The sequence below is a fragment of the Anas platyrhynchos genome, chromosome 4 (genome assembly GCF_047663525.1).
Source record: "Anas platyrhynchos isolate ZD024472 breed Pekin duck chromosome 4, IASCAAS_PekinDuck_T2T, whole genome shotgun sequence".
Taxonomy (NCBI): Eukaryota; Metazoa; Chordata; class Aves; order Anseriformes; family Anatidae; genus Anas; species Anas platyrhynchos.
In genome coordinates, this window is record NC_092590.1 from 18,528,541 (window position 1) to 18,556,407 (window position 27,867).

The window sequence follows — 27,867 nt, forward strand, 5'->3', positions numbered from 1 at the left end:
TTTACATACAGCATGACAGCTAGCCTAGAAAAAGAAGCGTTTGAGAGGAATTACAGTAATTAATTTTTGCACCGGTAAAGTTTTCTCATTTAAAGAAGGTTTTAAAGAGAAACCTGAAGTTTAGGATATGAAAAATCTTGAAGGTGAAACACTTTGGTACCACTAAATGAATAGACGTTACTTGGAAAATAAGTATATGATTCGCCTTGAAAATTAAGAATAAAAAATTGAATGCTATTGCCAAGAGATCATCTTTTAATATTTTAATGGTGTTTAATAGTCTATAAGAGTCTCTGAAAGAGTTTATTGCATGAAATAGTTTATAAAAGCAGCAGCTGCCAACAATGAGATGACTTAGAATAGGTTGTTTACAGTTTCAAAACACTGATAAGAAATGTTCAAGGCTTCTGAGATATTCATGGGTTGGCAGTACTACACGGTGAAAGACTTCTATTGAAATCCTGAGACACTTGGATTGATAGCTCGTGACGGCTCGATAACACAACGCTTGAGGATGCCAAGACTGGAAGTAGAGGATGCAGGACAGCAGAGGACCATCCATCACTGCCTCCCTGACCACACGACAGGAAGGTTTGGCACCTTGTCTTCCCAACAAACTGCCCAGAGCCCCTGCACCTCAGCCTCCACACTTTTTTCGTTCCCTTGGCTAATCTGTCACCTTGCTGCTCTCTTCCACAAAAAGATTAAGCTTAGAAGGGACCCATGGAGGCCACCTGCTCCAACCACTGCGCTCAGGAAGAGGCAAGGAGCACACGTACCCATCTTTTTTTTGTTGTTTTCCCTTCCTAACATACATTTGCTAAGGACACCCCCACACTCACGGTGCCCCCCCCCCTCCCCTCACGCCACCGAGCGGGTCCCGGCTCCCGCCCCGCGCTGCCGGCGCCTCCTGGGTAGTGAAGGCGGAGCCCCCCCGGCCGTCGCCCCGCCTGCCCATGGCCGCCACCGCAGTCGCCCGCCGCGGGCTGGCCGCGGTGCTGCTGCTTGGCCGCCGCCGCCTCCTGCCCGTCCCATCCCCGTCCCCGTCGCCCTCCCGCCGCCTCCTCCTCAGCGCCGCCGCCGCCTCCCTCCGGCCGCTCGGCGCCGCCGCCCGCCGCTGCAGCCAGGTAGGGGCGGGCGGGAGCGGGCCTAAAATGGCGGCGGCCGCGGGTGAAGCGTGAGGCGAATGGGGGGGGGGCGCCAACCGCCAGGGCTGCCAAGGGGAGCGCGGGTGGCAGGCGCTCGCCTTTCCCTTTCTCCTTTATTATTTTTAAAAAAGGTGTTTTTGGGGTCAGGTTGTAGGCTCGCCGTCCCAGGAGCGTCAGCTGTCGGAGCAGGACGCGGAGGCACCCAGGGGAGAAAATGAGGAGGCCGTTTTTCTCGTCAGGGCGCAGGGGTTCCCCTTCTCCTGCTCCGAGGAAGACGTGGTTACCTTTTTTGAGGGTAAGGGAGAACATTTACCTGGGTAATGGGTCATACAACCTAATGGGTTATACAACCTAATACCTGATCATTAGTGGAAAAAAAACAACTTACAGACCACTGCTCAAAGCAAGATGGGTTCATCACAGTAACTCACACACATAAAGCCAATGATCAGCTTCCAGGATACTGTTAAGCATCTGGTCGTCTCCCAGCAAAGTGTTTCACGTGTAGTTGAGCACATCTTCCCCTGCTTGCTCTGTGTTTCAGTAATAAAGTTACACTGATCCGCGTTTAAACACTTTACTGGAATACCATTATGGTTGGTTTCCATTCCCTCCCCCCTTCTTTTTGATCAAAAAATGATGCTTACTGGGGGAAACTTCAGAGCCGCTTGCCAATGCTGATGAGCACGCTTTTGGTCAGCTTTGTGAGGCAGATCCTCCCATACTGTAATGTTAAGATGCATCTCTTCAGCGTAAGTTAAGTGATCAAGTTTTTAAGGGGTTTAATAACCTGCTGAACTAAGCTTAGTCTCTTTGAACTCCGAGAGAAAGGAACGTAGAACAGGCAGAGCATAAATGATTGAAAGGTGCTATAGCATTTGTTCAAGATTTCAAATACCTCAAAAACAAATTTTACCAGCAATACGAGGATATTTATTACCCAGTTATACAGCTGTGGATGCCATGGGATGCCAAATCTCCTTCTCAGCGAGAAGCATTGTGTGTTAAAGCTAGTGGTAGAAATGAGAGTTTCCTAACCTGTGCTTCAAGACAGGCGAATGGCTCCATACAGAATTTGCTGTTTTAGTCTGGAATCAAAAGACCCCCCATGGTTGATACAGTTGCGTATGTTTCTGTATCACATGTTCCCTGATTTCTAGGCTGTAGAATTCGGAACGGTGAGAACGGCATACACTTCCTCTTAAACAGGGATGGGAGACGCAGGGGAGATGCCTTGATTGAGTTGGAGTCAAAAGCAGATGTCCAGAAAGCCTTGGAAAAGAACCTGAGATACATGGGCCCACGCTATGTGAAAGGTGAGTTGGAAACAGAGGTAGAATTGAAGGAAACACAGTAGAGTGGATAAGAACTGCTTGAATACCAAGACAGGCTTGTGCCGGGGAGACAATCAGGGACAAAACTAGTGAAAAAAAGTGCCATGAAGTCAAAGCTTCCTGGGCTGGGCAGAGAAAAGCAAAGCACCTTGTGACATGAGGGGCCACACTGGGGGGACCTTTGATTGCATGGGGGGGAATGGGAATGAAGGTGCATGCATGGAGGGAAATGCTGCTTTAGAAGAAGGTGCCTGCAGAGTGCTACCTTCTGTAAACCATGAAGGAAAACGTGTTTTTTGCCTATATTCCTTGCAGTTTTTGAAGTACATGATAGAGATGTAGAGGGCTTACTTCAGAGTCTGCAGAATGAGACGCAAGCCATCAGCGATGGAGTCGTACTACTCAGAGGCCTCCCGTTCACCTCCACTGAGGATGACATTGCAGAGTTTTTCTCAGGTAACTCAAAATAGTTTTTACTCTTGTTTATAAGGTATTATGTGCTCCAAGTTCATGCTCAGCTAGACAGTCATTCCCCTAAAGGAGAGCTACAAGAGCCACATGCAGCCATGAACACCTTAGCAGCGTAACAGGTTGCTATCCCCCTGCAGTTAGAAGGCAACTAAAGCTTTATTGAACAGCCTTCAAGATTATCAATTACCTTTGACTTTCTGCAGGTCTAACCTAGCTTTGGGACTTGCAGCACTAAATTTTAGGGGAAAAATAAGTAAAGGTAGTAATCTAGGTTCAATTTACTTCTCTTGAACTGCTACCAGCACGTAATTTGCCATAGAGGAAGAAGCATGCCTGTATTACAGATAAAGTACAAATGAGTGCAGCATGGGGCCTTTCAGCAGTATAATCGTAATAGAACACGCATGTCAATGTTTAGAACTCAGCTAATTTTTTTTGTTTGTTTCAAATAATGGCTTGTTTGTGGTTGTGAATAGTTACTACACAATTTCTCAGCCAGTCAGCTACTGGACAGGATGTTTCCCCCCTGCCCTCAGGGCTGGAGCAGGCCAGGTGGCTGCTACATACACTTACTAGGAAAGTAGGAAAGAAGCCGTCCTGCTGTTTGCAGAGTTTACTTTTTTAGAAAAAAGATTAGACTGTAGAGTAAACCAAAAACACTTGTTCTCATGTTTCTGCCACCCCAGGTAAGCATGCACGCAGTTCTCCAGCATTAAGGCTCATGATAGTCAACATGATGCCAAAAGCAAGGGCTGCTGATAGTAGATTTCTGAACTGATCGCCAGCAGTTAAATAATGTTTATAATCAATCTAGCACAGAGCTATCACAATGAGGTACCTAGGAAAGCATTTTGAAGTTGCTGTTTCTTTGAGAGCTGTTGAGACCATTCCAGAAGGTCAAAAAAAAAAACCAAAAAAAAAACAATAGAAGATTACAAAAGCAACCACAAATGTTGGCTTTCAAAAGTTCACAGGTGTAGGAACCCAGCCCAGTATGCACTGGTATAATCACTGATTAAGGTAGGACTTGCAGCTCTTGGTCTATATTGTGTCAGATACAACAAAATAATGGTTTACAGGCTCCCCAGAAAGATACTATGCACTTAAAAAAAAAAAAAAAAAAGGTTAAGTAAACTAGATTTTAGCTGGATTTTAAATAGAGAGGAAAAACAACCTGAATTAGAGAATATTTCAAGAGCATTTGTGCTCTGGACCTCCTTCTGTGTAGAATTTCCATTCATTTGTTGTTTTTGGAGTTACTTGAAGCCTGAAGTGGATTTGTTATTAGCAATTAAGGCTTCTGTGAAATGTAGCACAAGTCCTATAAACCAGAGGTTTTTTTTTTTAAAAAAAAAAAGTTAACAATACAGGTATACTTAGGCCAATATGGCCAGTTGTTGCAGGACTAGGGGCTACTGGATTAATTTGTCAAAAAACAGGAGTGAAAGGGAAGGGGTGTCCTTGAGCACAAGTTCCTAACACTGTAAATACTTCTTTCCCTCCTTTAGGTTTGAGGATAACTGACATAGCTTTTGTTTACCGTGGAGAAAGAAAATCTGGAGAAGCTTACGTGCAGTTTGCAGCTCCTGAAATGGCAGCTAGAGCCCTCTTAAAGCATAAGGAATACATGGGGAGTAGGTAGGTGCTTTGCTGTAGTTAACGGAGTAGAACAACTTGGTATGAAGCATGTGGCGTGACTTACAGCTTGCCCCTTAGCTTAAGGTACCACACTCATAGCTTTATTGAGGCACACGTAGAACCCAGTTTCTAGGATTCAAATTCCAGAAGGAATCGCAGTAAAATCTTGCTTAGAGTGTCAGACTGTTACTTTATGGCTTAGAACAAGTCCTTTTTTAATAGTGCCTTCTGAAGGACTCTGTTTCCTAAGCATTACCCCCTCCAGGGAGGTTTTCTGAGGAGCCTTGACAAAGATGGAGATGAGAACAGAAAGCTTTGTGCACTGTAGAACCACATTCAGCACTTACAGCTTAAGCAGATTTGGGGCTCTGTCAAAGAAAGAGTTATTCTGAAGTTCTCCTGAAGCCAGCCTCACCCTGCCCCAAACTGGGTGCTACCAGGTAGATCCCTCCTGCCCAGTCACAAGCGCACGGGGATCCTGCGCCTCCTACCAGGTTTGCTGTTGCCAAGGCTTCTGCAGTGGGGCCTGCAGCACAGGCAGCCCTTCCCTTCCAGCCAGCACTAAGCACAGTCAGTGTTTCCATGTGGATAGCACATCACACAGAGCACAACAACTCACCGCACCTCTGGCTTGAACCCATTGCTGCAGCCGACTGTGGTCAGGTACCAGCCTCCTTGGTGACAGCATTTGCCTGGGCTGTTCTCCTTCCTCAGGACTTCGCATTTAAGTGTGTTTCTCCAGCATGCTGAGGCCCCAGGCTATGTTCTTCCCACCTGAGAGCTTCCCTTGCCTTAAGCAGAAGTATTTATAGCTTTTTTTCCCCATTATCCCAAAGTATATTAAAAAAAAACACTCGTTTTTATGCTGGTTGGCTTTTAGAGTGCTCTCTGATAACTCCCTGATTTATTTTTCTGAATGCCAGATTGCAAGAAACCTCTCCCACCCTTTCCTTCTCACATACCCTAGGAAGGGCTTCCTTCCCTTCTATTCCTTTACTTCCTGTTTCAAGACTTCTTCCTTGTGTTTGTCCCCCCACCCATATTAATAGCAAACAGCTGCTCTGCAGGTGTGCTCAATAATTCCATAGGGGTGGCAGCTCCACACAATTCCCTACCCTCCAGGAGGGATTAATTAATTCCCAGCTTGCCATTAGGGGTTGTTTTAACCTTTCTTTCTGCATGACTAGCCAAGGAACTGAGTAGTTTCCAAACCTGCTGCCAATTAGCTCTGGTTCTTCCTGGGTCATTACTTTTGTCTAGAAAGGGACACTGCTGAGCCTGGGCATGTGGATGCTGAGCTGTAAGCGCTGCCTGGCTGTACATGGGGTGATGTCTCTTCCTGAGGCTGCTCCTTAGGCAGGGAGGAAGGCTGCCTCACTTGGATGTGCGCGTTCTCTTCTCCATCACATTGTTTCTGCCATGCTCTGGGAGCCACCTGCTTGGGTGCTGGGAGCTAAAACTGCTCAAGGCCCAGCTGACTGCTGTTGCCAGCTCTGAAATGTCCTCATAGGAGAGTCTGAACAAGGGGCTTGGGGGTGGGTGGCTAGAGATACAAGGTACTATCCTGTTAATGCTTTTATCTGCTTTGAGGTTGAATTTTTTATAATTTCTTTTTAATTGGGGATTTGGAGGATTTGAGACAAAGCAGTTTGCAGAGGTGTAGTGGGGAAAACAGCCTCAAAAGGATGCATGCTACTGCTGGAAAAAGATCGTGGTTTTGAGTAAAGCTGTATTTCTGCAGCAAAACATAGCTTTGGCTTGTAAACGTAGTACTTCTACAAAAATCTTGGGTAAGGCCATGAACTAAAGACTTTGTCCAGAACAAACTGGCTCACAATACTTGGGTTTATACAGGAAGGTGACTCTCATTGCCTGTTGAAAAGGGCTTTCATAGACATAACTGGACAATTTAAATGAATTCTTCAAGACCTTTGCTTGCCAGCTAAGCCAGAATTGTAACAGCTTGCAAAGCTCTCATACTTTGTGAGCACAGCTGAGCTGGGAAAACATCCGGAATTAATGGTACTTTCTGAAATCCTTGTGTTCTTTCTGGTGTGCCAAGGAGTGCCATGTAATCTTTTCCTTGTAATTTTAGGTATATAGAAGTATACGTAAGTAGAAAGCAGCAAATGCAAAGGCATGTGCCTTATCACAAGCAGATAGCGACCTTCCCCAGGCTGCGACGGGAGCTTGAATTGATTTCTGAAGCGAGGAGGTTGAGTGACAGTGGAAGCTCCGATGCCAAGAGACAGAACCAGAACCGTGAGTCGCACCCTGTGGCGCGTGTGTTGTTTGAGGCCCCTTTGTTTTACCCTCACTGCTGCTGTGGGCACAGCCATGTGAGGAAGGTGATAATTACAAGAGTTAATGATGTTTTCCCTTGATTCCCCAGAACTAGGTAATGAAGAAACAGAAAGCTCTGGGCACTGTTCAGAAACTGGGAGCACCTCATCATGGCCACACATTGTCCACGTGAGGGGTTTTCCTACCGAAACTAGAGCCCAAGACATAATAAAAGTGAGTAGCAGTGGACGTATGCATCAAGTTCAGTTGTAACTACTAATGTAAACCTGCCATCAATCTGTCCAGCTGAAATGACTGAAAGTTTTTGCTTTCTCTGTATCAGTCCTCAGTGCTGCGTGGCACTGAGCGTTGGGAAACTTGAACTGACATCGAATTGCTGAGGGACACTAAAAGGGTCACAGGCTCCCCCACGTGCCCTGCCTCATGGGTGCAGCGGTGATACCTGGGGAAGGTGACAGCTTGCAGGGCTGTGCTGAATGCCCACCAGCATGAACTGAGTGTCCTTTTGTACCCTTAGCTGAATTTCTGCATAACTGACTGTACAGAAATAAATTAAACATCAAATATATTTCATTTTAATAGTGTACGGTCACAGTGAGTGCACCCACATTTGATGCCTTTGGTTATGGTACAGAAGGGGGCTGTGGGAGGTTAGTTCTCCCTGTCAGGAGTTACCCTGACAGAGGGCAGGAGGCTGCACGCAGTGGGGCAGGCAGGTGTGCTCAGTGCCTAAGGTTGGACAAGCTTTGCGAGTACAAACAGGATGGTTTCTGGTAATTTTTTTCTGGTAATGTTCCCCCCCCCCCTTCCTTCCAGTTTTTCGCCCCACTGAAGCCCACAAGGGTCATGGTGGAATACAACTCCCATGGAGATGCCACAGGAGAAGCAGATGTGCATTTTGAGAGCCACGACGATGCAGTTGCTGCAATGGCCAAGGAGGGGACACGGCTGCGTGAGTAAAGAGGAAGGGGGACCTACAACACTGAGACTCCCTCCTCCTTGAACACTGCTTCTTGTCTAGCTACTTGTAGCATCCTGTGCAACAGGGTTGTCTTGGAACTAGAATTCCAAATTACCCTAAAATATTAAATTGGCTTTCTGGGAGATAAAAAGATGCAGCAGCTACAAGTCACTGAACGCAAATTGCCTCTCATATTGTTCCCTAGAGTGCGGTACCATTGAATTATTCCTGAATGAACATCCAAAGGCAGAACAAGACTGCTAGTGACAGGGGCAAGATTGCAGCTTTGGTGAGCACATCTTTCTATCCTATTGCTCCTGTTCTACTTTTAGCATGCTTGATACTTGGCACTTCACAGAGCTTCCAGGCTAAAATTGAGAGCAAGTGGCTGAGGCCGATCATCACAGCTAATCCGAGGGCAGGCCTCATGCCTCACACACTGGCCCATGAAGCTGAAATCCCCAGGGATAAATTCTTGTGGCAGAGGGGCAGCAGCTCTTGGCTGAGGTCACAGCCAGAGGCTGCTGCCCTATCCTGACACTGCAGCCCCACACAGAAACGTGCCGTGCTGTAGCTGAGGCCTGCTGGAATGTGCAGCAGTGCTTCTTCCCCTAGCTTTTTCCTCCTCCCCATGAAGCTGTCCTACTTTTCATCTGTTCAAGGTTCTGATGGGGCCATATTCCCTGGCACAGACACCAAGGAGTGGCTAAATATTTTTCTACAGTCACGGAGTCCCATCGGTGCAGCAGTGCCCAGAACTGTTCCTGCCTTTTGTGCTGGGACTTGGTCCCAGCAGAATCAGCTTCCCCTGTGTCAGATCAACTTCAGCACCACATGAAAGTTACTCACCTCTCAGAGGCTGTCTGTCTCAGCTTACCTTTTTACTGACATCTTCCACCACTGCTGAATTCTACAATTCCATTGTTGGTGACCATAATTTAGAATAAGATGCAGTGGTACATTTTTAAAAAAAGGACTGTAGTAAGGTGCAGTGAGGTAGTGATGGTTTTTATTTCTCCCACCCCTTTCTTTTTAGGCCAGAGTGAACACATTCCTAGGGTACATGCATAAAGCTTGTGTACGAGTGTCACTGCTCAATTAAAAGGACAAACTATAAAATTTAGTTTGGATTTATGTAAAAAGCATGTAATAAACTGTGTTGACATACTGGGGGAAGGTTGTCTGTCCTAAAAGTAGAAAAAGCTGTACTGGAGGAACAGCAAGTGCTACAGGACGGAGCGGTTCTGGCCTCCAGCTGTGCTGGTGTACAAAGCATTAATAAAACACCAGAATGGGCCGTTAACACCACCCAAGCAATTGAAGATGCCAGTACACAGAAGGCAGCAGGTGTGCTGTGTAGTGTAGCTAACACCTCGTCCCTCCTGCCATGCTTCTCTCGTTTCTGCATTGGCATCTGTTACTGGTTGTGAAATACTTTCATACCCACAGCCAAACCAGAAGGGAAAGCCCACTCAGGACGCAGGATACAGATGAGAAAGTTTTTATTGTTGCATGTGGAACAAAATTAACAACAGAAAAAGAGCCTTCTGCTCTGCCCCGTCCAAACGTGCAGGTACGAACCCCAAAATCCAGCATTACCTGAGCAAACATGCCTTTAATATTTGCAGCATCACCAAGTGTAACACCAGTACGTGAAAGCAGAGCCTTCCACCAAGACCAACCAGGGAGGCGGTGACTGTTGACGTGACTGACAGCCAACATGGTCGTGCTCTGGTCTTTCTGAATGCCAGTTTCTGTTACAGCAGCCGGAGCTGTATTTTGAAGGGTTTCAGCTGTCTTCGTAAAGGGCTGCTTGTTCATAGAGATCTCGTGTAACGATGAAGGACCTGCTCCAGAACTGTCCTGCTTTGTACACGAAGATGATCACAACGTTCACTACAAGCAAGCGGAGCAGCAGCCACTCCTGCTGAAGCAGCAGAAAGCTGCGTACAGGTCACAAGTAAGCTGTGATTCCAGAGCTGCAAAAGTGCTCGGACGCCTCAGCAATAAAGTCACTTCAGTAAGCGCCTGGTTTCCAGTTTAATTCTCCAGCACTGAAGTTGCATGGGTCAGATTTTCTCCTGGGGGATGAGTCACTCTGGGTTCGGGTGCAGGAATTTGCTATCCCCAGTGCGTACACCGTGTACACAAAGCTGCTAACAATAAATTCAGTATCTCGTGCGTTACCTATGGTGCCTCACCCCTTCAAAGCAAATGTTTGCTCACACTTAAAGTCTAGGCTTTTCCAATTTTAACACTATTTACATTTTTTTTTTTAACCTACTTTAGGGGATAGCAGCAAGGAAATTCACGTGGTAACTACCACAGGGGGACTAAAGAGCAGATAAAGGGAAAGTTGGAAGTTGCTCCCCTCTGTTTAGCGCTGTCTCTGAAGGGCACTAAGAGGAGTTGGAGAACTTGGGCGGCTGAACACACAGAGGCCTATGGGGAAGCAGGAAAGGGGAAGTTTTTGGTACCAACTCTAGCACCAAGCACATAAAAAACCTCAACTCTGACATTCTTTTTAGTGCAGTTCCAGCCAGTCTAGTGAATGGAAAATCCTCTCTGGAGCGTTAAACCACTACCCCCAATAAAATTTCTCCAAAATCAAATACGTTTGTCACATACAAATACATCAGTTCTCTAGAGATTACAAAACATACTGTGGCCCTAAAGACTGAAGTCTCCCAGTACAGAACAGACCAAATAAACTATGACATACTGCGTGCTTTACGAGGAAGCCACCACTGCTTTTTGAGAAATATGCAATTCCTTTTAACAGCAACAAAGAGATGTAGCATGAATCACAAAAACTAAACTGTGTTTGGATCAGAATTTCTCATAGGTGCAAAGAATTTAAACTCCGTATCACCTTCATTTTGATCTAAAGCAAAACCAGTGAAATACGAGCTGTGTTACAATGACAATTTCACGTGCACAACAGAGAGAAGAGAGGTGCACAGACATGGCCCTAAATCCTCTGTGTAACAGTATTTTGTATTTAAATATTTGTGACTCAAATCCCCCCAGGGATCAAGATAGGAAGCAGAGTTGCAGCCCTTCAGGCTGGCCACCATTTTGTGGCCGTGAAGTCACAGTGAGGGTCTCTGGTCAGAGATGACTTAAAGCACTTCCCTGCTGATCAGTGTAGGTGAGCTCTCACATCACATGCCTTAAGAAAAACAAACAAACAACCTTATCCCACCTCTAAAGTTCCTAAAAAAGGATAATTTCACAGCTTTGTTTGATATTGATTTGCATAGCAAGCCCACGGCCAGAGGACTGAAGAAATTAAGCCAGAATTTTTTTTTTGGCATGTTACCTGGACTCTCTCACCTGGCACTGAAGTAGCACGGTTGAGCCAGATTGTCAAAGGCAGCAGGGAAAGGGGAAATGGTATTTCAAGTGCAGCCAGACGTGAGGATTAAAAAAATGCTCCTGTTTTGCTTTCAGTGAGCCATTGCTTAGCAGCCGCATGCCCTCACATGACATGCTTGGGGATGACAACATCCCTGACTTGGACACAGACACACGGCTCTTTCTGGGGTGGGGGCTCTGTTCTCACAGCATCCTGAGGCTGCTCGGTCACACCGTAAGGCTACTCAATGTGAAATTCCCCAAGCAGTTCCCCCTGGCACAAGCTCAGGTCTGAGAACTGGCAGGTTTTTCTACAGGGAAGGCTCAGACTTTGTTTTAGTCCCAAGAGACTAAACACCATCAAAGCTGCTTCCCCCTCTGGCCTCCCAAGAACACAGGCAAGCGTCTTCTCTTCAAATTCCTCTTGAACAACCCCGGAGACATTGATCAGCTACAACATTTTTTACGGTCACCGCTCTGCAGCCCGGCTCCTACAAGGGACTGGTCGAATACTGCTGGATGAGCTGCTTGTGGCAGGGATTGCAGACGGACTCCGGGTTAATACTGGACGGGAGAGGCAGCTCATTTGCTGAACAGGCCTCGCAGAAGACACCACCACAGTTCTTGCAGATATTCTGAAACAGAAAGAGAAGAGAAAAATTCAGGGATGCTTAAGACACTTGAGGTTTTTCTCATTAACCTTCAGTCAAATCAAATCCTCTACTGGACTAGAGAAAGATGCTCAAAATTGCACTCTTGCCCCCTCTAAAGACCAGAAGCTTTTCTTGTGCTTACAGCATCAGAGAAGAGCAGGTGAGGACATATAGTGAAGTGGTACGAGTAATCTGTAACAAACCATTTAAGTTTTGACTCAGTCTAGTCACAACTTACAGCTAGAGCATTTTGTCCTGAGATTCACGTTATGATTTTATAGTCAGACAAACACAGGAATGACAAGTCTTACTTGAAAGCTCCCTGGTCAGATAGCCTCACTGTGCTCCCTAGCCTCCCCCCAAAAAAATTTCAAAGGAGATATTTGGAACCATGGTACTGGGTCATCTTTAAGATGGTGTGGAGGTCAGAGCCTTGTGCTGGGAGCTGAAGACTCCTCCCTGCTCTGGTCTGTCCCCAGATCGCCACCAGAGCTTTCTGGTGCAGGTCTTGTTAGGAAAAATAGGGGAAAACACAGCAAAACGACACCTAGCTCGCCACTGAAGCACGTGCAGCAGTACAGCCAGGGTGCCTGCTGCACTGACAGCAGTTGGTATCAGTGCTGGCCACAAAGAAGGATAAAAAAGTGACATTTGTGGAAAAAAGTCAAGAGAAAAAGGTATAGTGGCTGAAGTGGAGAAGTAATAAGCACTAACATACTCTTCTCACTTCTGATTGATCCCAGAGAAAATCATCTGGTTAAAAAGGAAATGTGCTGTAAAGGAGAAGGAAAAGCAAACCATGGGGCACAGTACAAGCTGGGAACTCTCAAATGGCCAATGTCTAACAAGTACATCTTATGGGTCAAATACACAACAGAAAAAGGTTAATTTCATTGTCCCAGGTCACTAGTAGGAAACCTGCGCTACTTGAAGAGAAAAATCAGAGGAAATGCACATTCTCCACGTGGCCGAGGTGACAATACCAGCCCTCACAATTACCTTTTTCTTGTTTCGGCTGCTTTCTTCCTGGCAGAGCTGGCAGATCTGGGCGTTTCCAGGTCCTGATGGCTGCTCCTAAACCCATGATGAAAGCCAAGACATTTTGCTTTACCTGGGCCCTGTGTTAGACCCCTGTGATCCTTATTTTAAAACAGGGACGAAGACTTCACACTGTTGTGTTTTTAGCCCCTCTCAATTCACAACCCACCAGGCAGCCATGCTGGGCCAATGTGCATTTATCTGCAGGACAGTTGCCCTGGCTACACCACGGCTCCAGCTGTGCTTTGCCAGGCACTCGGGAGAAAGAACAGGCTCTGGTTAATTTGATGTGCACAGAAGCAACCAAAGAGAAAAACAAATAACTCTTCCCTCTAGCCTACACAGGAACTGGCAAAACCCTAACCCAAACCAGGAAGGTTACACACTGCAATTTTCACAAATATTAAATTATTCTTTCATTTTTTTTTTTATTTTATTTATTTATTTTTTTTTTTAAAGACACCAACCTAGGACAGGAACCATAAAAGAGGTTAATACAGTTTTGCTCAGAAGGCAAAATGAACCCACGCAAATGTAGCACCGACAACTAAAAGCCTTCCTACTGAGCTAAGCAGCACTTTTCCACTAGGGAACCAGATTGTTGCTACACACTCTACAAACATAAATCCTCACAAAGGCAAAAAAAACAAAAACACAAACTCCAGGGTACTGGGGCCAAGGAGAATACTGCAGTAACCCAGGAGCTCCCTCAGCACACTTGCTGTTCAGTATTTCAGTGCTAGAGAAGGAATCACCAACCTGCTCTTCCTGTGTGTCACTCTGCAACCTGCAAGAGAAAAACATCATCACTTTGAGCCAGCACTTCAGTCGCTGCTACTGTTGAGAACAACAAAATCATAGAACCATAGAATATCCCAAGTTGGAAGGGACCCACAAAGATCATCGAGTCCAATTCCTGGCACTGCACAGGTCTACCCAAAATTTTAGACCACGTGACTTAGTACACAGTCCAAATGCTTCTTAAATTCAGACAGGCTTGGTGCAGTGACCAACATCTGGATGATGAGAGGATTCCTCCATTCTGTTGTTAACATCCCACCCACAGTGCTTTCTGGTTTTGTTTCTTCCAAACCACACTGCCAAGTCTGCTCACACGAGAGCTGAGGCATTCATAAACTTCATTAAACAGAGAAGCAAAGAGGCAGCACGTCACTGGCATTGTAGGATAAATGTTAGACATGCAGCACACTCCTGGCTAAATGGAAAAACTTACAAAATGACTCCTGAAAAGCAGAAAAAAGGGAGCCCAATCATGGAAGAACAGTTTAGACAATATACACATAGTTCGAAATTAACATTAAACTTATTGCAAAATGATTGATCCCCCATATCCGTGAACAGGCAATGACAACATTATATTAAAAAGCTGTCCAGACAAATTGGCAGACCAATGCTTGTATTGCCAACATGCTCAAGGTGAAATGGGCAAAAAGCATCAGAGGCCTGAAAGGTTTTAATATCCAGTAAAGAAGATTTGAATAGAGCCCGTGCTATTTTTAAGACAACACTTTTCCAATCACCTTTGCATTAGCATTCAGCGCACCATGTCAGAGCGCTGTGTATTTCCACTCATGTTCAGAGAGTAGTTGCTCAGAGAAAAGGGCTGCTGCCATCTCTGAGCAACATCCTCATTACAGAGCTCTTCCCTATCAGATTTAAAACTTACATTTAAACCTAAATCTTAAGCTTAACTTTCAAAGGCTAAACACATCCTGTGACAACAATCCTCGCTAATATTCTGTTTAGAAACATGCTACCTGAAGTACTTTTTTTTTTTTTTTTTTTTTATAAATATGGCCACATTCTTGAATCACTATTTTAAGTTCTTCTCAAACAGCTATTTTTACCCAGAAGCCACTATTTATTAACTGCAGGTGTCACAGATTCACCAACTCTTCTCCTATCTCTCACCACCAAAATGTACCTTCTTTGGATGCTAGCATCAAAGGTCCAGCTCTGTGCCAGATTTGGTTTATGAGGCTTCATTAAAGATGAAAAATAAGGAAACACTAGGTTTATATAGAAACAAGTTCAAAGGTAAATGGGAGAGAGAGAGGGGCTTTTCACATCCAGAACCCTTGATGGCAAGCAGCAGAACCTGCTTCTTCCCTTTGACAGGGATTAGAAAAAGAAAAGGCAAAAATGAGATTTCTTTTCTTCCATACTTGTATGTCAGGACACTGTTTTCCTCTCTCTGAGGCTGTTTCAGTTTCGCATTTTCTTCATGGATTTTGAGCTTTCCATCCTGCCAAAAGGAAACATTTACCTGTCAGTCAGACCACATTAACAGCTCCCACTTCATCTCTGCCACACTGCAAAAGGAGACTTCACACTGATATTTAGGGAACACTGACCTCACTGACCCACTCTGGACATGGAGGTGTGTTTGGACACTCGAAAACATACAATCCCCAGTCCACCCTAAGAGCAGCTTTCCATGTTTTTCTTTTGCTATGAACACGGTTGATTTCACATTTTAGAGCTGGACTTTTGAACATGTTCAACGGTCTCCTTTTACTAGAGGACAAGAAACTCTGGCCACTTTATTTTATTTTTTTAAAACTTCCGTACAGCAGAGGTTGAAAAGGCAAACAGGCTCTATAGGCTTTTAGAGAAGTGATCAGGGTGACAGATCTTCTCAACCAGTAAAGAAAAATCCCCTCCTACTCCCTATCTGATAACTGGGTCATACCTGAGCCATATATGTATGGAACAACTCTTTGAAACGTGCCTATGTCAGAATTCGCCTGCTCACTACATAGCAAGTGCTGGCAGAATCACCCATGCATGCATGGCTCTCAAGTTACAACCATCATCACAGCACAGCCCTTAAATTCCTGAAAATGCAACCTTCCATTAGACCAGGAACCTCCTACAAGTTTTGTGGCAAAAGATATACATTCTGAAACACGTTTTTTTTTTCCTCCCCCCACCCCCCCCTCCATATTGGCCCATTTGCTCTTAGCAGGAGCAGCACCCTACCGAGGCTTGCTGAGTAAAGGAGGCTAACCACACACCACCAGCTGTTCTCACACCCAGTGACAAGCTGGCACACAAGCAGTAAGGAAAAGCAGCAACTCTGCCTTCCAGATAGCTAGCCAACTTCTGCTCAGGAGATCAGCCTGCCCCATTTTGGTTTGTCTTTACTGGCCAAGAGCACTGCACTGGAATCTCAGTTCTTTCTGTTGAATTATAGCTGTGCCACTAGAGCACCATGACGTTTTGATAAATGAATCGTGATACATAAGTAGCTTCACAGGAATTGTGTGTAATATCAGCTAGGGGAAAAAAAAAAAAAAAAGGAAGCTTAAAACAACCCAGGGGAACCCAGTGAAGGCAACTCTCAAGTGCAGCAACCCACACATGGATTTCAGAAACCACCTCTTTTTTCACAGTTCTCATATTTATGAGTTTTGCTCTCCAAAACAACTGCCAATTCCCAGCAAGACAGCCCGTTTTGTTTTACAGAAAAACCTGTAGAGCAGATTTTCACTTTCAAAGGCAAATTACTTCTAAAAAGGGAGTTTCACTCAGGGACTATCAGTTTTACTCTGGAGATGAACATTGTATTTTACTTTAAAAAACACTGAATTCACTAATGCACAGCACTGAAAGAACACTGGAAGTGATTTGTGATGCCCTTAAAAGATAATTTTGTTTTCCAAGTTGTACTATTTTTCAGGAGAATTTCCCTTGTTATGATGCAAAAAAGTAGAGTGAGCAAGCTTGCTTTTCACTACCTGTAATGCATACAGCATCTCTCCTGCTGTACATTTGGTTTTCATGAACTATTGAAGGAAATCATGATTGCTCTCAAGATTTTGTCAGGTACCCAGCCTGGAAGAGCAATTCTGTGTTCTGCAATTCAATGCAATGTGTAAAATCTTTCTTCTGAGTCCCAACCAAATGAAATGCCTATTTACCACGTGCAAGAAGCGTTCCAAAGCTTATCTTATTGTGACACATGAACAGTACTTACTTATTGCCTAATAAAGCTTCAGAAAAGAGAACGAGCATAATGAAACCTTACTTCAAATTTAAGCCAAGAGGAAAAAATAAGTTGTGTTACCTACCGGTTTTAACCAATTCTTTGGGACTTTTTTGTTTCCTTGGCTGCTTTGGTGATTCTGTGACCATCTGTCTCTTTCCCGCTTCAGTTCCAGTTCAAGGTGGCTCCTGTAACATCAAGGTGGAATTAGGAATAAAGGCTGTGGTTTTATAACACTCAACTTCAAGAGCTGTTACATTATAAAAAACTAATTAATTCTCTTTATCCTAGAGCAATTGAAGCCCAATTCTAGAGCTAAAAACTGCCTCTCAGTAAAAGGCTGTTTCACATGCGTGAAGCCACAAAAGGCCAGGATGGAGAATCATAGAATCATAGAATATCCTGACTTGGAAGGGACCCTTAAGGATCATCAAGTCCAACTCTAAATGTTCATGTAATTCTAGCATGAATTTGCTGAAAATAAGCCTGTTGACTGTGTCTGCAAGTCCTTAAAAAATACCAAGCTATTCATCCGTTCTAGCACTGTCAATCAGTGTCCTGTTCAAGACATTCTTCAGCAGATGACCTGCTTCATGACAGGCTGTGAAACCCAAGGCAATATCCTCACACACTTCTCAAAGCCATCCAGACATGACAGACAGAGTCTTCCTCTCTCTGAGCTGTGGCAATCCTTCAAGCCCTTGTGTGGACTTGAACAGGAGAAGCGAGCCCCTGTGCTGGAAGCAGGCCGTGTGCGCTGTTTTCCAGCCCACAGTTACTTCCATGGCCTATCCTTATCGGTAACCACGGGGTGATGCACACTCCCTCAGACTGCTAAGCAGCCAGGCTGCTGCTCTGCGCTGCAACCCCACCGAGGCTTTTGTGTCACCTCATGCGGAGCGTGCTGTGGTACATCGGGCCAGAGGGAACAACAGCGAGGCTGAGTGCAGCACATTTGTATTCGGGAAGACAGCTGATCAGCGGGTCAAGGACAGATGAGCAAGCACATCTGAGGTCCCCGATACAGCCTGAGGAAAAGCACAACTCCAAATCCAGCTGTGGGTCACCCACCCTTTACTCTAGGGCACCGGAAAGCTCCACAATCACGGCCTGCCAGCACACAGCAGCACCAAAGCTCTTGGAGCACACAGAACTGGGGGCTGAAGCACCAGAAATCCCATTTTCTGAAATCTTTATGAGGTAATTGGACAGTAATATGGTAGATACAGTGAACAACAACTCCTTCTCCAAAAGCAAAGGCTAGAAATTGAATAACATACATGCTGGTAAACACATTGGCAGGATTTGTCCTACAAAACACTCACAATCCTCATTTCTGTTAAGGAAAAAAATATGTCTTATTAACCTCACCAGTCTCAATGCTCAAACATTTATTTTTTTTAAACAACTTGACTGCATCCTCATTAATTACAAAGCCTAACTGAAATGAGTAAAGCTGGTGGAAACTTAGATCAAGAAATTAATCCTAAACCATGTGGACATTCGAAAACAAACCACCCAGGGGAAATCTTGCTTACAATTTGATTAACACAAAATTCCTCATTTCCTCTCAAAAGGACACAATTCAAGCAAGACTACCTGCTACCCTCACTTAAATCTATCAGTACAGCCTCCTGGTAAAGGAGGCACAATCATTTTCAAACTGCCACCTCGATCTAGCACGAACAACACTGTATTCAGAAAGGGGTGGATTGATGCCAAAATATACCGATTTGAAAACATCCTCCCCAGGTGCTATACTAATTCAGTTAAACTTAGTGTGAGGTGCATGTGCAAAGATATATTCCCTGCATATACCTAATAATATCACTGGACTCACCCACACACACCTGGGACTAGCACGAGTTTCTGATCAAAGCCATTTGCTGGCTTTGTGGGCAGCCTCAGTAACTTTTTGAAACAGGAAACAAAAGAAACCGTGCCAGGATAGGGGACAAAAAAAATGCACCCAGCAGTGCTTCCACACCATTCACTCCAGTGACCTTGCTGCAGAAGAGAGGAAGCGTCATGGCTGCAGATAGAAAGATGCTCTGCTATTTTAAGATAAGAGGATTTCTGTTTTCCTCTTGTTGGTAAACTGATGACACTGCAGAGGGGAAAGCTGACAGCTCTTGTTAAGTTTCCTGTATTTGGCTTCCAGCTTTTTAGTTGTCACCCAGCAAAACTGAGACCTCTGCCAGAGTGGTTCCAAAGAATGTTTATCAATATGGTGATAGTCACTTCATATGAATATCTATATTTATACATGTGAAGGCAGGGTTTCAACTAGAAAAATCATAGCGCTTTGTCGGACTGACCATCAAGATCACTTCCCTTGCTCCTTAACCCTTCTACGATAGCTCTAGGCAAAGACATCTCTGAGCTACATCTGACTATGAGCACCAGACAAATTGTTTGCTTTTCTTGTTTGCTTTAGACTGCCTTCAGGTTGCAGGTTATGCTGCTACAAGTGAGAAGTCTGGTGTAATGCTAGATTTCGGAGACGTCTATCTGGCTGTCAGAGGCCTGACTGCACGCTGAAGCATACAGCCAACTAACTCGAGCTCCCTAGAGCAGGCTAACCTGCAATAGCATCTTGGTGCACATCGAGGACTGACCAAGCTTCCCAAACACATTTTGTACTTTGCCGTGATCTCCATCCTCCTACCTCACTAGCACTGCCAGAGATGGTTCTGGGCAGATGCCCAAAGTGCAGAAAGCATCCATGGAAATTTCTGTATTCAAAAAGAATATCCCGACGTTTCATTTCTACCCAAGAGATGTTCTGCAGCCTGTTTCTGATATTTCCTTGCCACAAAGATTTGTGCTTTTGCTTGTGAGTTCTGCTGACCACTCAGTGGTTTGTTTTTTTGTTTGGCATTTCCTTGCAATCACATTTTCAACATTTTAACTTTAAAGATACCCATGTTAAAAGCCTTGCTGTCTCACAAACCTCCCCACTGTTAATGTCACCTGGAATCAAAAACACGTCTCGTCTCTCCGCCTGCAGCCCCTTCCTTCTTTTAGAACTGCCTTGCCTGCTTTTGTCTACACACAGTAAGAACAGCCCAGAAAATAAATTAGAAAAGGATCTCTTCACCGCTGCCTGGAGAGCTCTTCCACTTCTAGCTGGAGGCTGTTGATTTTGTCCCCAAACTCTTGCTTGAAGAGACGGTTGTCCTGCTGGGCCAGCTGACGGTCCTTCTCTGCCTGTCGCAATCTGGATTTGAGCCACATGAACTTGTGATAAAAAACAAAAGCCATGGTGGGGAGGAAGACCGAGTTTAAACAACAAATTAAAAAACCCAGTGAAAAGGTAAAGCCAAAAAAAGGGATGGTAAAAGCAATGGGAAGGAGGAAAATATTTTAAAGAAATGCAAAATGCAGGTGAACCAGGCAGAAGCGCTGATTTTCAATTTTTTTTTTTATTCTATTACTACAGTTTACAGCCATTAGATGAAAAACATAAAACATCACTTTTATCCAGATTCAAAGCAAACCTCAAGTACACAGAATTTTAAGTCAAATTTGAATTTAATGTATGTTACATCTCAGCTTTACGCACGTAACTGGAACTTGCAACATAGGTTAGCTACTATATTTAGAATTAGTGCATTTTCCTGGTTTCTTCCACAGACTGTCACACTGACTCAAGCGCCCAGGCATTAGTACCCCAAAGCATCTCTGCTTCGGGCCTGACATCAGAAATTGCCAGATGCGTAATTCTGTCTGATTTTAACATTGTTGTGACAGCAAACGAAACCAGCCCAATCCCCTATTCCTACAGGGGAAATTTGAGGAGAGGCAGGGGTGTTAATAGTTCTAACTCGCTACTCGGATACGCCTTGATGAAAGCTTTCACCATTTTTTTGCCCCCCACAGGTAGTTAAAATGCATTTCTAGTAAAGGATTACTGAAGGTTAAGTTTATACTTTCAAGCATGAGACTTGGGCATCGCTTAAAGATCGAGACCTGGCCTCCAAGTCTGCTTGTGTGCGGGAGTCCATTGAACAAGCTAAGCAGTGGTACACGCTTGTGCATAGGCTGAGCCTCACAGGTTTTTAAACGTACCTAGCGAGAGTCAATAGGTATCTTTTCCCAGTTGTATTTCAGTCACATCTGCCTCCTGCTGCCCCACGGAGTGCTATCCAACAGCACAAAGGGGGAACTGGCACCAAAGAATTTTTACAACCATCTCACCAGAGCAAATAAACCTCATTTCACTCAAACCTCCCAAATATCATTTTCTTGAGAGAAAAACATCTCTAGGAGCACTTATAAGGTAAAGGCTGTAAAGGGCCAGCACATTGAACTTCTGTGGCCACAGGGAGGAGGATATTAATTTACAATAGTCCAAGGTACTGTTGCTTACAGTTTTGCACTAGGGTATTACAATGACAATTACTTTTCCTATCCAGAGATGTTTCCAAGCTTTAGCTGTTCTTTCACTAGCAAATTCCATGTTTGTATTGAGCAACAGAAACTTCGAAGCAAATGAAAGAAGTGTAACAGTAAAAGGCAACTCTTCCTTTTAAACCACTAACTACTCATTCAAGGAGTGGTCAAGTACCAAATTACCGTTTCCACTCCCCACCACTGCACATTTTTCTTTTTATTTTGTTTGTTTCAAACACTAGAGTATAAAGATCAGATTTTTTATTTTTTTTGTAAAACATGTAACTTCCCCTTCTAGGGAGAGACCTATCAAAAAACACCTCTCCTCAGCTTCCTTCAGTCAGGAAGAACAGCAAGGTATGTCTAGAGGGACTCATGGCAGAGGTAGAAGGCAATGCAGAGATAAGGAGGTTTTCACTGAACTTACCACTCTATCATGTTACTCTAAGACACCTAGCTACTAATTCTGGACACATGAAGTTTAAAGGAATAAGGATAAGTCCCTACCCTCCCACCAAGTCACTAAGGCAAAATCGTTGCAAGCAGTCTTGGTTACAAGAGGGCTGGTCTTCGTGGCGATGAGCTATCGAGTCGTGCCCATCTGTCTTTGACTTGGGGCTGAACCCACAGAACAGAAGTGAATGGGTAAATGGCTTGGGGTACGCACACAACTACTTTCAACAACTTCCAGGGATGCATTTTCTCCTCTACTTCACAAAAAGGGAAACACAGAAAACTAGTTGACTTTCCAGAGCTGGCCAATGCAATATCGGCTTGGCCAACGCGCCTAGTATCCATACATGTTGAAGACTTGTGCTGCTGTATATGGCATGCATCACCGGGATGTACAGAACCACATTCCTTACGCTTTTCTGGTGTGTTTATTGGCCAACTCATTGGTACTTTTAACAAAGTTTAAATGGTAAAGTTGGGGGTTTTTATATCCGACTAAATCTCTGAAGAAAAACTCACTGATTTTAAAAACTCAGCAAATTCCAAATCAACTTTAGATGACAATTAACATTTTAACAGTTGATTTTTAGCAATTCTCAAGTTCTTCCCTCATAAATGAGTTCTGATGTCAGAGCTGTGAGGTGACCAGACATAAAAACATCTAATGATGTTTCTGGATCAGTTTGTTTGCTGCACTATTTAAGGTTTTTGCCTGTTTCACCAAATCCTTTTCACTGTATAAGTAAGTCAGAATGAGGATGAGGAGGAAATGGAAAAAAATAGGAACAGCAAGAGAAAAAGAGCAAGTCAAATAGCTGAGAAGATACAGTACATTTTAAAATACAATTTTTCTACAAGCAAACTGACCTATGTCATTAAGAGTCATAAACCCTAAAAATAAGAACATCAATTTAGTGCAATGAACTAATCATTAAGTAAGTCTCACACAATACATCTTGCCAGGACCTAAGGTTTCCCCTGGATTTGCTCAAAGCTAGAAGTTAAGGCAATTCAGAGATCAAACTTCTGAACCTTTGGCCAAACAAGAAAAAAGGGGAAAAGGAGCACTGCTCCTTGCCATATCAACCCAACTTCACTGCCGAGGCCCTCTTAATTACATGAGGGTTAATAACATGAAAGCAACACAGCCTCGAGGTTGGAGCTTGCCCTGGACTAGATGGATGTCATTCCTACAGGCTATCTTCATCATCCTTTAATGACAATCAGGCTGCCCTATCATCTTCCTTGATGTACTTTCACATGAGATTTTTTTCAAGCTTATTTTTCTCAGAAAGTATAAGAATCAGAGCATTTGTCAGTTCATAAAGAGAATGGTTCAAATTTTAGGGTGTGTTCTTTTTTTTTTTTTTTTTTTCAAAACAGTACCAGAGAGATCTGGAATAACCAAGCATCTGTAAAACTGGTCTCTGCTGTATGTTTGTCCTCCTTGCTCCCATGGCAATAGCTATCAAAAGTCAGGCACTTCTTTAACTGCATGACTGTGCTATCAGATGTATCTGTGCTATCAGAGATGGTAACTGACTGCGTAACATACAAATACACAGCTGACACACATAAACAAAGCTGCTACCTTTAGTACTGTTCTGGCAGTACATTTTTTAATGCAAGCCCTCCTAATTATGCAAAACACTTCTAACAGTATCTCAAAATTATAGCTGAGATTGAATCCTACTCGCTTAACGTAAAGCTATTTAGAGGTGACTAAGCACTGCATTTGGGCTCTCACCTACTTCATTCATTTCAGTGTGACACTATCACTATAGTGAAAACAATTATAGTAATTGTAAAAGTTTCATTTTTTACCTTTGTTCAAGCTGTTTAATGGTAGCAGCCATCTGATTTGTTTTTTCTTCCAAACGGCTGTTTAATTCACTCTTCTGTTTCACTCCCATATCTGAACTCTAGAAAAAAATAGCAACGTGCTTTCTGTAAGTACTGGTAAAACCAAAATAAGCCATGACATATTACATAGTAAATGAAATGAAAGAGGCAGAACCCAAACAGACAGAAGGCATCTTGCCCTACACGTGCAGACTTTATCTGGGAACCCCACAGGAAAGCAATACCATAATCAGTTCTGCTTTCTGTATAATATTGTAGTAATTGTAGTGATGCAGCAGCTGCTAATATCACTCAACTGCTGTGCACAGAATGATTCTGTGCTCAAGGAGCACAGAAGCAACACTTTCCTATTCTAAAATTTATTTTACTGTTTATTTCTGAGAATTATGTGCTGCTCATTGCCATTATGCAGTGATGTATGTAATGATACCATATACTTTCAAATATGAGATCGTATAGGAACAGAAGCTGTCATGGTTTAGTTTTTAACCACACAAAAGCCAGAAGATGCTTTCCCCAATGAAACATACATTTCCAAATCATTGCCAGTCTTTCTTCACAACAAACAGCATTTTCCTTTAACTCCTAACATGGTCAATTGCTTAAAACATTACAGCTTTCTGTCTTGCCCCTCAGCAGCTCACATCCTCTTTACTAAACTGAAAAAACATCACTGGGATTACGAAGCACATACAAAAGCTGGAAAGCAGTTTGAACCAAACTGCATGATTCCTGCATATGTCATTATAGAAATATCTTCCTTGAAGTTTCTTGCACGAATCAACTTTAACCTGAAGAATGCCAGCCCTAATGCGAGCAGCAAACAGAAACAAATGTAGAAAAAAAAAATATACAGATAGGGAGAAGGTTTAAACAGGAGCAAGACAGAAGTATGGTAGACTGCCTGTCACCCTTCCACACCCAGTACTTTTTAAACAAGGTGGGGTGTGGAAACCAAGGCCCTAAAAAAGTTTTATCTGGAATTTGTCCCATTTGATTTAATTATTTTCCTACCTGCAGCTTGAAAGATAGTTCATGCTTTAGGGCCCTGAGATCGTCCAGTTGCTGTCTGAGCGCCACCAGAGCATCTTGCTTCTCACAGACATCTTTCTCCAGCATCTTCATGGCTAACTCCATTTCCTGTCTCATCCCAATCTGGACCTCCAGCTCCTTTTCCACATCCTGGAACACACAGCTCAGTCAGCACTACTCGCCAGCTTTCTTCACCATCAATGATGTAATCACTCTTAACTGGTGCTCTTGGCATTGGAGTCACAACTCCAAAGTGTGCTGCATTGCCACAGCATCACAGTTATAGATCTGACACATCAAAAACAATTAAGAAAAACAAATATGTTATTTCAATCCAATATTAAAGCCATGTAACCAGCATTACTAGTAAAGAGTCAGAAAGCACTACCTGAGTCCATCCTGATGGAGGGGACTAGTGAAAAAGCTGGCAGACTTAATTTCCTTAAAAGGTTCTGCTCAGGCATTTTATTTTGCACCAGCTGAACACAAGGTACTGAGTAACAATTCAGATAGTGGCAATATCCTTACCTGCAAGGGGGATGTGTCAGACCTAGAAAAGCAACTGCGCTGCTCATTTTGAGAGAGAGACCTTGAACTGATAAATAGTCACAAAATTAACATTAATTCTGACAAGACTGTCTCAGATCAGTGAGGTAGACAGGCAGAAGTGACAGTAAGCCCCTAACCAAACATGTTGAGAAGTGATCATCTAGCATGGAGTAATTATGTGAAAAAGCCATTTGTAGTGAGCTTCAACCTCATGCTGTCCTTACCAGCCTCAGCTGAGTCTCTTCCTTTAACTGTTTCCGTGCCTCAGTCAGTGCATGTCCATCTGCAGTTCTGTCTTTAGTGACCTAAGGAAGAAACCCAATTATCATGTCATTATATATGCCAGTAATCCTCACATTTGGTGATCATTTGTTTCTCCCACTTCGAAAACAAATTCTGCAAGTATCAAAACTCAGCAGCTCTACTCAGTTAATGCAGCATGCAGCAGCTTACGTGAAGTGACTATCTCCCCATTTCGCCAAGCTGCTCAGTGCAATTCAATGAATATGAATAAAATGGGCAGACTTAGACAATATACTATGTATGGTTACAAAGTCTCAGACAAATATCTGATGGGGTTTAAAACCCGTAACAGATTGTCATAGTTACTAGTACTTTCAGCAAATCAAAGAAAAGATGATAGAGTATTTCAATATCCTTTCCTGCCCCTTCATTTCTGAAAAGGATAGCATTTTGGGCCAAAAAAGCAGAACTCCTACTTTCATTTTTTTTTTTTTGCCAACACTTAATTAAATCATCCTTCTTCCTGTCCCTTCTGACACCTCCACCCAGCAAGCCACGAGCATGCTGTGTTAGCTTGCAGCTCTGCACATGCTCACTGTTTCATCAGCTAATGCCAGGCAGGATTTACTGTGGCCAGGGTCCATCTGTTACCCTCTGCAGAAGGCCCACCCGGAGTTACCCTTACTACAGATTTCCGTGAGATACATAAGGAAATTAAGTCTCTTCAAAACACCTACTCTACATCAAGTTTGGGCTGGAACTGCCCAAAGGGTTCCAGAATCATCTACACACACACACACACACCTTACGATTGGACTCCAAGATGTAAGAACTTTCTTCTTTAACCCGCTCCATCTCTTCCTGCAGTGTAATAATCCTGTTGTTTGCAACAGCAAGCTGTGAACAAAACAGAACAACAGAACAACAGTAAATATACCAAACACACAATTGGCAGGGTTTCTTTCCCCCTCTAGATAGATTTCCTATATTCATTTGTTTACATTCCAAGTGAGAAAAACAAATAGTTGAAGTGACAAAAGACGGTTCAACCCCTGTCATGAAGACAGACCATCTGAAAGAGTATCGGTTAGCCAACAGTGGAAGTCTGTCACTGGTAACTAAAACAGATTTTCCAAACCATTTCTGTTCATGTCTTCCAGTCAAGTTATTCAGTTCTAAGGGTCACTACCTGCTAGACTCTACATAACCCATGGTTAGCACAACTCAATGTAAAACCTTACTCCATTCCTCTTCCTTCGACAGGCATAACAAAACAAAAAAAAAAGTGAACATAAAAAATAGCTTAAAAAAACACAAACAGAACTTTAGCAATGGAAATAAACAACCATGGAGGTAGTACTTGTGTGGATTTGCTACAGCTTTGCTAGCTTGGATACGTTGCTACTCAGAGCATCTGAAGTGCAAGATTTAAGCATGCACTTCAGATGCTCTGAGTGTTTAAGCATTTGGGCAGGAGAAGTGCTACTAAAAGTGCTCCTCATTACAAGGAGGAAGGCTTAACTGGAAACTGAGGGTCAGCAGCACACACCACCCTTCCGAGACAACAGATTGCCTCAGAATAATTTCCCATAGGCATCCCTGCAGACTAACAGACTACTTGGAATGTGTGGTCAAAGTCCAAAACAACTTCCGAAAACTCCTTCTGGCTTGGTAAATTGTAACTTTTTGTGTGCAAGGCTTACAGAAAAGATCAGTTACTTTCCAAGAGAGACTTCACTAAGAGACAGGCAAGTTACTACAACTCAACATATACTTGACTCATTATTGTAATTAATTTCATGGATACCATGCTTAATGGACACAGCGTTCATACACTGCAGGTAATAAATCAAAAGCTATATATTATATTAACACTAATTGAAGCCTACTGTAGACCACCTTCTCAAAATTAAAAGTTAGTCATTTTTAAATGTGGAAGTTAATTCTGAGAGTGGATATACTACCTTCTACTACTACAGCTTCTCATCATTTGGCATACATCCATTAGAGAAGGTGTTCAAGAATCAGACACACAGACCTCTGACGAGGGTGAACAAACAAGAAAGAATTTCTATTTCATATTTATACTGCCAGGGCACTGAGATGTCCTAACCAAAGTCATTCTGCTGAGCTAAGTGACATGCTGACAGAGACGCTGTAAAACTTTTAGGATGAGAATTACTTTCACCCATTTGTCGTAGGAACTGACCTGTGAAGATTTTATTACATATATTCCATTATTAATAAACTGCAAAACCAAGTTCAAGACACAGATTACACTTACAACTCACATGCCAACTACCTTCCATGCTCAGATTGAACAATGTTTTATCCAGAAAGACTTGATTTCTTACAAATCATGACAGGCTAGAGGAAAAGTTATTGCTATGTTTCAAATAATATCTTAACATAGTAGTAA

At 43.5% G+C, this 27,867-nt stretch overlaps 2 protein-coding genes across 12 annotated transcripts in view; one reads left to right on the forward strand and one right to left on the reverse strand.

Annotated features, from left to right (window-relative positions):
• The first annotated feature begins 917 nt into the window (after positions 1–917).
• Positions 918–9,881, forward strand: GRSF1 (G-rich RNA sequence binding factor 1). Of its 5 annotated transcripts, none has more exons than XM_072038031.1 (10): positions 918–1,127; positions 1,296–1,443; positions 2,309–2,464; positions 2,798–2,938; positions 4,462–4,591; positions 6,687–6,853; positions 6,984–7,108; positions 7,712–7,847; positions 8,062–8,145; positions 9,306–9,881. In XM_072038031.1, exons 1-9 carry the CDS (start codon positions 957–959, stop codon positions 8,118–8,120), a joined length of 1,233 nt encoding a protein of 410 aa, XP_071894132.1. In that variant the 5' UTR covers positions 918–956; the 3' UTR covers positions 8,121–8,145; positions 9,306–9,881. The 5 variants fall into 5 exon arrangements, with proteins under 5 accessions (XP_071894132.1, XP_027311839.3, XP_071894133.1 ...); XM_027456038.3 differs by having other exon boundaries at positions 9,485–9,881; XM_072038032.1 differs by having other exon boundaries at positions 9,620–9,881.
• RUFY3 (RUN and FYVE domain containing 3) overlaps positions 9,342–27,867 on the reverse strand; it is a 55,383-nt gene continuing 36,857 nt past the window's right edge. For 4 of the 7 annotated variants that reach the window (XM_027456035.3, XM_027456033.3, XM_021279702.4 and 1 more), the window contains 10 exons: positions 26,253–26,345; positions 25,430–25,510; positions 24,639–24,806; positions 23,586–23,683; positions 20,014–20,133; positions 16,999–17,101; positions 15,091–15,170; positions 13,664–13,691; positions 12,866–12,940; positions 9,342–11,848 (listed from right to left, as the gene is read on the reverse strand). In XM_027456035.3, coding sequence (XP_027311836.3) covers positions 11,705–11,848; positions 12,866–12,940; positions 13,664–13,691; positions 15,091–15,170; positions 16,999–17,101; positions 20,014–20,133; positions 23,586–23,683; positions 24,639–24,806; positions 25,430–25,510; positions 26,253–26,345 — 990 coding nt within the window. In that variant the 3' untranslated portion in view covers positions 9,342–11,704. Of the gene's footprint in view, positions 11,849–12,865; positions 12,941–13,663; positions 13,692–15,090; positions 15,171–16,998; positions 17,102–20,013; positions 20,134–20,319; positions 22,496–23,585; positions 23,684–24,638; positions 24,807–25,429; positions 25,511–26,252; positions 26,346–27,867 lie in introns of those variants that run through there. The other 3 variants (XM_027456037.3, XM_013110047.5, XM_005031311.6) reach the window with 1 other exon arrangement.

Coding starts and splice junctions, on each gene's coding strand:
- GRSF1 (XM_072038031.1), top strand. CDS start 957: ATGGCCGCCACCGCAGTCGCCCGCCGCGGGCTGGCCGCGGTGCTGCTG. Junction 1,128..1,295: donor CCGCCCGCCGCTGCAGCCAG/GTAGGGGCGGGC, acceptor TTTTGGGGTCAG/GTTGTAGGCTCGCCGTCCCA. Junction 1,444..2,308: donor CGTGGTTACCTTTTTTGAGG/GTAAGGGAGAAC, acceptor CCTGATTTCTAG/GCTGTAGAATTCGGAACGGT.